The 12,436-nt window shown below is 36.9% G+C and overlaps 1 protein-coding gene across 1 annotated transcript in view; it reads right to left on the bottom strand.

The window, feature by feature from the left end:
* Positions 1 to 563: 563 nt before the first annotated feature.
* Positions 564 to 12,436, bottom strand: part of LOC145984207 (F-box/LRR-repeat protein 5-like) — a 92,817-nt gene continuing 80,944 nt past the window's right edge. The window contains exon 7 of the mRNA XM_083117737.1: positions 564 to 4,103. Within this exon, the coding sequence (XP_082973863.1) occupies positions 3,545 to 4,103 (559 nt within the window). The 3' untranslated portion in view covers positions 564 to 3,544. The remainder of the gene's footprint in view (positions 4,104 to 12,436) is intronic.

The following is a 12,436-nucleotide window of genomic DNA, read 5'->3' as shown; positions in this document are numbered from 1 at the left end:
TTATTTTGTAAAGAATGTGTAATTTTACAGAACACAGCTGATATATTAGGCCAATCGATGTATGGGTTTCATGTTTGTGTAATTTTTTAACATCATCTTTGGGCATCCTCTTGAGGCACAAGACACCTGACTATTAAAATAAATTATTATTTAATTAATATAATGTGTAATTTTGCCAAGAGAGGTGTTCGAAAATGGCCTAAGTACAATTAGCATGCAATTTTTCCATGTGTATGTAGGTCGAGGGTGGGTCAAAATGTGTCCAAATTCGAATAATCCCCCCTATGAAGTAATAATCCCAGGAACCATGAAAGGTCATAGAAACAAGTGTTCACTGATCTTAAATATGCATCAAATATTAGCATATTCATATGAGGGACAATCGGAAAAAAAGGTTACAAAGCATATAACTTTTGTTTTATTCACTGTAACGTAACAAACATTTATGTGTAGATTAATAACATGTTTGTCTTGTTGCAGGTTTGAGGACTTCGGATTCTGACCATGTATACCCAAGAAGCGGACATTTAAAACGGTGACTCATCTGGAAAATTGGTCAAGAGTAGAAGTGAGGGCAGTGGTGCGGTTCCTGTGGGCCAAAAACATTACACCTGCTGACATTCATAAGCAGATTGTGGAGGTGTATGGGGAGGGGGCAATTTCAAGGCAACATGTAGCAAAGTGGTGTCGTGCCTTCAAAGAAGGATGGACCAGTATTGTTAATGACAACCCTGGACACAGCGGTAGACCCAGTACCTCAACCACTGATGTGAACTGTGCTCGTGTGGATGAGTGTATTCGTGAGGACAGAAGAAGAACATTACGCTCAATATTAGCTGAGCTGGGACTACCATTTGGGGTTGTGCAGAACATTGTGATTAATGTCCTTAAGTATAGGAAAGTATGTGTGAAATGGGTGCCACGGTCACTATCAGAGAACCATAAGACCAACAGAATGGTGACGTCGCTGAATATCCTGCAGCGTTATGCAGCAGAGGGGAACAATTTTCTTCACCGGATAGTGAATGGTGATGAAACAATATTGCATCTGTTCACTCCATCAAGGAAACAGGCATCCATGGAATGAAAGCATGCATCTTCTCCATGGAGGAAGAAATTCAAAGTGGTTGCTTCGTCCAGGAAAGTTTTGTGCACTGTATTCTGGGACATAACAGGTGTGCTATTGATCGAGTATTTGGAACAGGGAGAGACCGTGAATGCTAAAAGGTATTGCAGGACACTTCTAAAGTTGCGGGATGCCATCAGAAGAAAACGTCCTGGTCTCCTCCACCGTGGTGTGATTCTTCTGGATGATAATGCGAGACCCCGTTCAGCACAAAAAACTGTTGAGTTTATTCAGCGTTTACGCTGGGAACGACTAAAGCACCCCCTACAGCCCTGACCTAGCCCCCAGTGACTTTCACCTTTTCCCTGCTCTAAAGCAGAACATGGCTGGCCACCATTATCTGACATGTGATGATGTCAAAACCGCTGCCTCACGGTGGCTACGAGAACTTGATGTGGATTTCTGTGCAACCGGTATGGAAAACCTCATCTACTGTTGTGACAAGTGCTTGAACAAAAAAGGTGATTACATCGAGGACTAGTGTTGAGTGCCCTCTATCATCAGGTATGTTGATCTTCCAGCTATGTCTAACACATACGCCATAATAGTCTTTTTAACCTTTTTTTTTCGATCATCCCTCGTGTGTGTGTGTATATATATGTTATATATATTTATTTATTGATTGATTGATCTTTCTGTCTTATCAATGCAATTCAAGAGTTACTTACAGCTGTATATCTACAAAGTAAGTGCACAGAAAACCCTATTCTTTTTGATATATTATTATTCTTAGACTGTTCATCTATCTGGGTCAACACTTGATATAACATGACCTCTCGCATCACAGATGCCATGAGGTTGATTCAAAATATAATTTACACCTGTTGCCATCTTTTGGTAGGATTGTGCAGTAAGGGAAGCACATGCATGGAATGGAGTTCACATCAACAGTTCCCTGGTGAGTTCCCCACATTGGTGTGGTAACACAAGATTACAAGAATGGAAAATTGTAAGCTGGGATTTTACTCTGAGCTTGATGTAAGAGGAACTAGGATTCTACATTGAAAAAACTGAATTGTTCAGAGATTCATATTGTTGTAGCACTGGTGTATGAAGCAAATAAAAATGCCACATCCAGCAGTTTCAATGTGGTTGCACAGATCTTATTGATGTGGAATGGCAAGGACTTATATCTATGCTGATACCAGAAAACAGTGATGGGGGTTGACTGACTTCACAGGAATTGCACATAAGGTGGAAAATTCAACAAGCAGGGCATGCAATCATCCACAATCAGGATAATCAAAACAGCATTCACAGTGGGCTTCTTGGCTCTCGGAAAGTTCACCACGGAGCAGATTTCTATCATTTGAGGGACAAACATCTAAAATCACAATCATACAAGCCAGTACAAAAACGATGTAAATGTGTGGAAAAGCAATGGAAGGTTTCTGTATTTTCTTGTATTCTGTTGCATGTCCATACAGGTTTCTTGATTTACACTAGTAGGGTGTAACTTATACTTTATATCACCCTTGTACTAGAGTTTATGAAGATAAAATTTATTGGGCTAAAACACTAGCAATTATATATTAGCTTGGTGGGAAATAGCCTTGGGTAATCCACATAATTGCCTGAAGATGTCAACAATCAAGAACTACAAATGCTGCAGCAATATTTGATGCTGCATGTAGCCCATAGCAAACAGAACTCCGAAGCAGACCCTGTTTATTCTCAGTGGTAATAAAATTATATAATCTGAAGGAATGCCCAAAAGTTATAAAAGACTGAGAAATGTGCAGTCATACTGCCATACAATGTGTGTCTAAAAGTAAAACATTACTACATCAGGATACTGCTTAGTACCTATGGATCACATTGCAATCACGCAACATAAATTCAGCTTCACCCTGATTGGTGTTTTTTGTGTTGTGTTTTATCAGCGGAAAAGTTAATACTGAACAAAATAATAGCATTGCTTGTATGTAGTGTTCAGCAGTGCCTTGTTCGAACTCTAATAATTATCTGTTACAAATATTCCAACATAAAATATGAAAAATCATCTTTCCTCAAGTTATTACTAGACATACTGAAAATAATAAAATATGGACTTAGTATTTAGCCTTATTGTTCGTAAGCACATATTCCCAACAGAAGAAATTTAAATGCTACAGAAAATACATAAATTCCAGCTTCCCAAAATAAGCACAAGATAAGGAAGCAATGCTAATAAAGATATTTGTGAACTCTTGTATTTCTTTACAATAGTAATAATCAACAAATCAGTAAACAACAAACAATATCAATTACTATGTTAAGGACAACAATTCTCCCCCCACCCCTCTTAATCTTTTAAAGACATGAAACAATATATCACTACTGGTTAATCATTTAAAAAATATATGTATTTCACACTACCAAGGTGAGTGTACATCATGGAATGAACAGTAACACAAAATGATGTTCTATACAAGCATGCTACACTGATGACACAATGCAACAAGCTCGCTTACCAGAATGAATATTGTCACAGCCATTAGCATCCTTAGCATGCGGTCCATCTGTAATTGAATTACAATACCATAATTTCTCTGGTTTAAGTTTCGTACATTTAGCTACCAACTCTTTAAGTGCACCACCTGTCATAAGAAAGCAACCACTAAGATCTAACTCCTCAACATGAGAGGTAACTTTCTCTGTCTTGCTTAACAGGTCAAGACTATGATTAGTAAGTGCACTGCACCCTGAGAAGTTTAAATATTTCACACCACTGACATCTCTTTTATTATTACGTGTGGAACTCTTACCCATTCGTGGAGATGAATCTTTTACTTCTTGTACCTGCTCCCATCCATTATCACCAACTTCCTGTTCATCGTCTGAACTATCAGATGTTTCTGAAGTAGAAGTGTTGTTTCCAGCATTAGGTACGGAAGACCAGCAAGCAGTCAGGTGGAATACTACTGCATCACCGATGAAAATACAACCACTAACATCTACATGTTGCAAATTGGCACATGCCCGATGCGTTGCAAGACTGCAAAATAATATGTGTGTTGTGATACAAAATAATGTTTCCTATATTCTGTTGTACTAACAATCTACATCAAAGAATATCTGTATTTGAAACATGCAATCTACTATATCTCAGGAGGTGACAAATTTAATCGTAACAGGGCAGAAATAACAATGAGTGTTTTACATGCCCAGAGGGCACATTCTTCACCATTCATCACCCAAAATAAACAAATTAATTATGATACAGGATTTGTTAAAATTGTGACAATGTTTCATAATGTTATTATTAATGGTAGAGATTGTTCATCATTAGGGCTGAGCCGATACTACTTTGAACCGATACCGATGGCAATACCCTCACTGATTCCACCAATACAGATACTGTTGCTTGAAAATTATAATAATTAAAAGTTGTTCAAAGTATAGATTAATTAATATGTATTAGTGTGTATTATATGCATCAATTTACCAAGATTTTTACTTTAAAATATTTGAGAATTACATCCAATATTAAATTATATATTATATTATCACAAAATTAGGTTGTTTTTTTTCACACAAGACTATAAATAAATAGAATAATAAAAAGAAACTTCAAATTTTGAATAATTTCCAGGATAACTACACTGCGAAAGTGTCACACTGCATTTTTGCGGAGTCCATGAAAGACCAAAATACCGGAAAAGTATCAGCAGGTATATACCGGTAAATTCGAAACAATACTTTCTGATAGCGATACATCGGCATCAGTATCTGTTCAGCCTAGAGTTGCAAAAAAAGCCGGCTTTTTTGAATGGATGTTTTTTTTTTTAATAAAAAGCCAGGTTTTTTGGGGGGGGAATTGAAATTTTGGCTTTTTACCAAATGAGGCTAACCCATTTCAGTTGCAGTGTTAGTTAAGAGTTTAGAGGTTCGTAACATCATATTTTGCAATTAGCTAAGTAATTTTACATGGGTAGCAACAAAAAGACACATATTTGGGATTTCTTCTACAGGATGTCCAAAAAGTCCAGCAACCAAGACATTGAACATTCATAACTTTTGTACAAATAGTTATAGAGACATGAATCTTCAACTGGGTATTAAGTTTGTGTATGTGAATATTTCTTAAACATTAAACTAGAAAATCATGCTGTTCATGAACATTCAGTATGGGGAAAATGTTACCAAGGTGTCAAAAAGTTTTTGTATGAAGTGAAAACGAACATGGATAAAATACATCTATGGAGTTGCTTGCAAAAAGTTTTCAATGTATATCGACGGTCTCTGTTGGTATTTACTGAATTGATAAAAGAACAATGAATTTTTACACATTACAGACAATTTATAAGGTTTATTATGACATATTCATTTAAAAAAAAAGTATGCTATGTATCAGGTGTGCGCGACAACTGTCTGTGTTATTCAATCAATGTCCAAATGAAAGAAAAGATTTGAAATTTATTGTATGAAAACCTTTTTTATGATAAATTTCAAATCTTTTCTATCATCTGGACACTGACTGAATAACATAACCAGATGTTGGGCACACCTGATACTGCTCTCTGACACGACCATTGTTGTCAATAGTAGTTGCCTCAGAAACAAGGTCAAGAATACAACTTCTCTCTTTGCAAATATTAATGGGATAGAGAGTAAATGCTTAGTGGATACTGGGAGCGAAATTTCTTTGATGTCAGAGAACAAATGGAAAAGTATTACTAGTGATGTCACCTAAATTAGAGCCAATAGAAGATATTATTTTGGTTGACTATTCTGGAAAAAGAAAACAGAAAGTATGTACTTGGCAAATCTTGTGTGGATATAGAAACTGAATATACTAGTTCAGTTTGTTGTCATCAAAAATTTGACAGTAGAAATTCTTTTAGGTTTAGATTTCTTTGTATAATGTAGAGGCTCTTGTAAACTTCAAGGAAAATTCTTTATTGTTACACACCAAACAAAGTGAAAGGATAGTTATATTATTACCCATATCTTGTCCAACTTTTGATGCGATTGAAGAGGCAGAGAGTAGTTGTCCTAATGTAACACAAAAGTCAAAAGAGGAAATAACCGTTGCAAGTGTAGATGATCTTAAAAGCTATGCAAGCTGAAATACTAGATGAAGATGAAAAGAATCAACTGTTTGATTTGTTACTTGTATTTAGGATGTTGTTTGACGAAAGACCTGGTTTATGTACACTTCACAACATCTTAGTTGACCGCCTCGAAAGAATTCTAAGTCCTGAAATCGTAAACTTAGCAACATTGCACTTCAGCTCCAAGTGAGAGTAGCCAACTTTGAGTAGGTCTTTCCTCTAGACGATAAACACTGCGGTGATAGGTTTTCAATTTAACACTTTCCATGAACTTAGAAACTATAAACCGCTATTATAATACACAATCAAACAGATATAATAAATTGGAAAAAGAACCTTGAAGGATATTTACGATTCTGCTTGCTCGACTTGAAATTTGGGGGGTTTGAAACACTGAATAGAGTTTTTCTCCACCTGGAGGAAATTGCCATCAAGTTTGTGCAGAAAGAAGCAAATTTGTGAGGATTTTATGCGACATTTTATTTACAATACATTGCATAATATTGAACAGTTCTGAAAAACATATATATTACACGACTTGTCGAGAAAATGTGCTTGAAACACAGGAAGGTGGGAGTCTTCATACACGTCAACATGTTTTTAAGAGTATAACGTCATTAAGTTAACGTAGAGCAGTTGGTTAGCCTCTGATATCCTTATTTTTCATCAAGCGTGAAAGGTCGCGGGTTCAAATCCCACCCTATCCTCTATCTTTTTTTTCTTTTTTTTTTTTTGTTTGCTTAACAGATACCATTGATATTAGAATATTTAAAAAATGAATCCGATGCACACTTGAGGGACGTCCCTTCTGCGCATATTTCCCCTTAGAAGTTGCAGATTTCCAGGATTTAAAGTTAAAACTTTTCTTTTTAGTTATTGTTCACATGTTGTGTTAACACACACATCATGATTAATTCACAAATCACATATATGTATTCAGGATGCAAAATGTAATGTTATTTAAGTTATGTATTGTTTGTTCTTCACTGACACCTAAAATATTGATTATTTGATTTCGATATACTAAAAAAAGATATACAGTTATGTTAAGTAGTGATCTAGTGCAGTACTGTAACGAAGGAGAGCGTTTAATGAGTTCAAATTGCTAAGATTGGTAATTTTATGTCCGTTCCTTCGTAATGACTGTTGTCAATCCCCTCACCACCATCTTACCAACTAATAGTAAATCACTTATTAACATAAATAAATTGTTATTGCGACGAAGGCCAATTCGATAAGAAACTACTAATAAGTATTTATATAGTGAGTGACAAACAAAAAATTCAAAATCTCATAATCATCGTTAATTCCTCTATGCTTTGTATCTAAATTGTTTGTCTTCTTTGAACAGAAAGTACGAGTATCAGATATAACAAACTTTCCGCACTAACTTTGCAATATTCGAAACCACCATTACAGACTTAGCTCTATGTAACTTGATTCTGCGCATTCCACATGGCATGTGACTTCCTCCTATCATCGAAATAACTTTCTCTTACTATTTCCTTTCCTCTCGTGAAATACAGAGACCAATGTTAACTTCTTAGCATGGTGGATAAACTTTACACCCAACGATATACTCCTGAAAAAAATCCTGCCTAGATGGAGAATCGAACCTACGACCTCCCTCGTAAGAATCAAGCACGCTACCTCTTCTCCAGGTAGGTCATGTTAAAATTTGCTACCAGTTTGAAGAAACCAATTCACACATAATGTCATATCTATAATTTCCTCATGGCAATTTTCATGAGGAAACGAATTCAGATAAAATCGAGAAACGCTGAAAGGGAAAAATGATGAACATGTCTATTGGTGTTTTGTCATATTTTGTAAATTGTGTAAAAATTCCGTGTTTTAAACAAGCAATCGTTTAGTTAGGAAGTATTTTGTTGTTTGTTAAAAGTAGGAACAGGAGACCGAAAAGGAGTCATTTGAACCAGACTCCGTTTGACAAGAATCTTCAGCTTTTTTCCAAAGACTGTATGAAAAGAGAGAGGAACGTATGAAATATAAAATATGTGTGAAATTAAAACAATGGAAACCGTGAAAGATAATACTAACGAACTTCAAACTATGAAAAACATATTTTCGTGGTGGAAAACTCCAAGTCATTTTCGAAATATGAACTTGATGTTATTCTTTATTATGAAGTGGAGATATGGGACGATACGATCCCTCAGCAAGAACATTTTAAGTAAGATACCTCCAACTTTTTCAATGGTCATAATTACTAATTAGGGTCCGGAAGTTGATGAAAAATCAACTTTTTTCTGACCCTTAAAAACAATGCTAAACCTGATATCATGTCCGTTTCCCTTCAGTTAGAGCCGGAAAACACTTTCTCTTTTACATTTTCTTTTTGTTGCATTTTTCGGCCTTTTTTGGCTTTTAGTTTATTTGTCAGTATTTTTAACAATTTTTGTTGCATTTTTACTTATTTTTTAGGTTTATTTTTTTCCCCTCCCCTGTTGTTTCGTGCATTTTAAATGCATTTACTAGTAAAACTTACATATTTAGATTTCTTGACGTGATCCTTTTAGCAAATTCACCATGAATCGAAAATACGGTCAATGGAAAAGCATAATGTTATTCTTAACTGAAATGTTTGGCAATGGATTAAAATACTTTGTGTGAAGATCTACTTTGAGGTTCTTTTTCTGGACACTATTATCTCTTTAATCTGTAGTTTTAAAGTAAAATTAGTCACAATATTAAATGCAATTACACTCTGGTATACGCGAAGCAGAACTGTATTTTCGGATGCTGGCCGACTACAGTATCATAGAGGCCAACTCTGAAAGGAGATGAATTGGTTGATTTGGTGTTTTAAGTCAACTTTATGCATAGTAAGGCTAATCGGGACTGGACCTACAGTTTAAAGTGGAATCCGAACCGAGTGCATAAAATAACGTGAACCGTGTGGTGTAGGGGGATCGTTTGCTTATGGAATGGAAGGTCATGGGTTCAAACCCAACTTCCTTGCAAAATCTTTTTCGGGAAGTAAACGGCTTTGGACGAGAATGCTTATCTACATTTCTTGGATATTTCCATTGATATTTATGCGATTTATGTCCAGCATTTCCGGATGCAGAAAGTTGACATGTAAGTTCTTAATATGTGTTAACTTATAACAGCTGAATGAAAGGAAAAGTATTTCCCAAAATCCTGCCTATCACTGAAAGATTAAAAACATTAGTAGAAGCATTACTTGAGGCATGCACAGAGGCCACGATTATGGAGTGTGGAGGGGCAGATGACCCAGCACTATGCTAAACTTTATCTACCAAGGGAAAGAAACTGTTCTTGCCCTCCCCCCTCCTGCATCCCCCACCTTGCCCCATCAGTTTTGAAACCCAATCGCCGCCACTGAGCATGCATCGCATAAATATTTACAGTAATATCATATAATATTATATTACGTTATTAGAACACTTCGTACTCGGTAAGTAAAAAGGAAAAAATAATAAGGAAAGGGTGGGATTTGAACCTATGATGTTTCGATCTTGACGAAAACAGTAAAAAAATGAAAGTGCTGTCATCTTACCAACTACTCCAGAAGATTGCTATCAGAAAGCTCAGTAAAATACGTTAATCTCAATTGAAGCGACATTGTGCCGGAGTTTCGAACCATTTTTCCCCAAGAACCAAGAAAAAGACACACTTTGCAGAATCGTTTGGTGTTGTGCAAGGTATCTTTACTAAACATTTCGCATAAAATCATCATAAATTTGCCTTCTTACATTCAAATGTGACCGCAATTCTTTCCAGGTGGATGAGAACCTGTTCAGTGTTTCACAATGCACATACATTTTCCTATTTTCAAATTCAGAACGAAGAATCTTGAAATATTTTCAACATTCGCATTTCTACTTAACATTTTTTTTGTCTACTCATATATTTTATTACTGCTTTAGGGTATCTTTACTTTATGGAATGTGAAAGAATGAAAAAAAACAATCACGAGCGTATTCATTCAGGAAGAAGAAATGTTGCAAAGTTGGGCACTCTTAGTTGGCTCTGAAGCGCTATGCTGCCAAATTTACGAATTCCGGACTTTGAAATTTTTCAGGGCGGTCAAATAAGATGTTGCGAAGTGTACTAAATATGCAGTGGCGAAGCGTGACATCTTCACATAGTCATCACAAGATTTGCCAAACGTCAGGGTCGATCTTTCAACGGGGGGGAGGGGGGGGGGGTACGGACAATATTTCTCTGGGAGAAATGACAAGGTCATTGCCAATTCAATATAAAAGCTCATACTACAGATCTTACGACTACAAAATACATAATTGTATCCCATACAATGAGAATGATTAAATATGATTATGAGAATTATTAAATATGATTATATCGTTCAATATATGTTTTCCTCTTAACAAGTGGAAATAGCAGACATTCGCAGTGGCGTGCCCAGGATTTTCGAAAGGGAGGATTACATGTACTTTCTTGTAGTAATCATTCCCCATTTTGCCATCTTTTTCTACGTTTGACTATCTTATTTTTATATTGAGCCTAAGCAGGGATTATGACCCTCACCAACCCCTCCTACAGCATGCCACTGGGCACTCGGAAGAATCTTGATAACTCAAGAGAAACCCTGCAGTGTGGCTGTAAACATGGAGATAAGGGCTGAAAAAAGGCCTGTTCTCATCCAGACCTTCAAGAGTGGGGGGAAGTAGAGGTTGTTGGCCATGTCATAGGGTCTGCCTGTTCGGAAGTGTTCGACTGTTCTCGGCACCAGCAGAGACCAGAGAGATTCGCACCATTCTGTGATGAGCTGAGCAGTCCAACACCATTGCCTTCAATAGGAAACTAGGCGGGAGGGTTCGGTGTGAGGGGTAGTACCGGCCCCTCATTTCGATGCACTAAACTTTAGCGATTCTCTTGCGTATTTCGAACAGTTTCATGCTGTCGTTAGTTTTTGTTTTACTTCTTCTCTAAAATTTTTAAAATGCAATATTTTTAATATTTTGCTTGGTCATCGCCGCATCTCCCGATGACCGGATGCCTCTGTAAATATGCACATCATATTGAATAAGATACAACAGAACCTTTAGTTTCTAAGCCATATCGAATACCGTACCATTATAGACAAAATGTAAGAGATCATATTCAAAAATTACTTGAATGGGACATTATAGAACTTTGTGATTCACCTTATTTAAACCCACTGGAATGGGTTTAATGGAAGTAAATGGAGTTTTAGCTGCAATGTCTGATTCTTTTACATGAAGCATTTCTATGAATGTGGTAATTGCTATGATATTTGGTACAGTGGTCGCGAAGATATTAATGATCATTCTAGACAGTCGACCACATCCTGTTATCGTCATACTTTCGTTAATAATACGGGAGAAAAAATACGCGTGGAATGCTCTTGGCAACTAAATTTTTGTGTATGAATTAGGTTCATTATTATTATCATCATCATCATCATCATTTCTTTTAAAGATATACAAACTGAAGCATTTGTATTTTTGATATTTACTGCCTCTTTTCTTCTGCTTTAAACTATTCGCGGCGATGATGACAATGATGATTGCATGAAACGACAAGGGGAAACACACAAAACTTTCTTAGTGCCATCAACATGAGTGTAAGGAAACTTTCAAACCAATGGGACAAGCGACACGGGATGTTCACACTGTCACACTAGTGACACACACTTCCAGACTGTAAAATAGCATTCATTGCACATGAGGGTCCAAACAGCAAATGACACGTTCATATGGCGTATTCGCATGCTACTTGTTACTTCGGTCAGAAAGCTCCTTAAAGGAAGGGTGCTGAGACCAAAGCGACATTCTACAGGGGGAGTTCCCAACTAAGTGACAAGCGACATGGTGCCTTCAGTCTATTAGCAAGCGTTGCTTGCGAACAACAGATAGGCGACACGATAAACCGCACATTACAACAACAGATCTAGGCGACACGATAAGACACACGTGTCGCTTTGTCGCTTCTGCGTCGCTCAAACTGGGCCATTTCCTCAATAGCTTGAAACATGTTGCCGTGGTTTGTTGTTCGCACATACGCGATGCAATGAGTGTCTTGCTTTAGGGAGATTGTGCACCAAAGCGACAAGTGGCGCCCGACACTTATCGCTTGAGGATTTCACCAACCGAACGTTGGCCTGTGCTTCCCGTCATGCCGCTACGATGTGAAATGTTGCTCTTGATTGGCTCCTTTCCAAGCAACATGTGTCGCTTCGGTATGAAAGTTGACTTGGACCGAAGGACCCGTGTCGCTTTGGTGAGAAATCCTCATATTGTTT

Source organism: Lepisma saccharinum, chromosome 2 (genome assembly GCF_977018435.1).
Source record: "Lepisma saccharinum chromosome 2, izLepSacc3.1, whole genome shotgun sequence".
NCBI lineage: Eukaryota > Metazoa > Arthropoda > Insecta > Zygentoma > Lepismatidae > Lepisma > Lepisma saccharinum.
The sequence above is the reverse complement of the archived record's forward strand: the minus strand, read 5'-3'. Positions and strand labels throughout refer to the sequence as shown.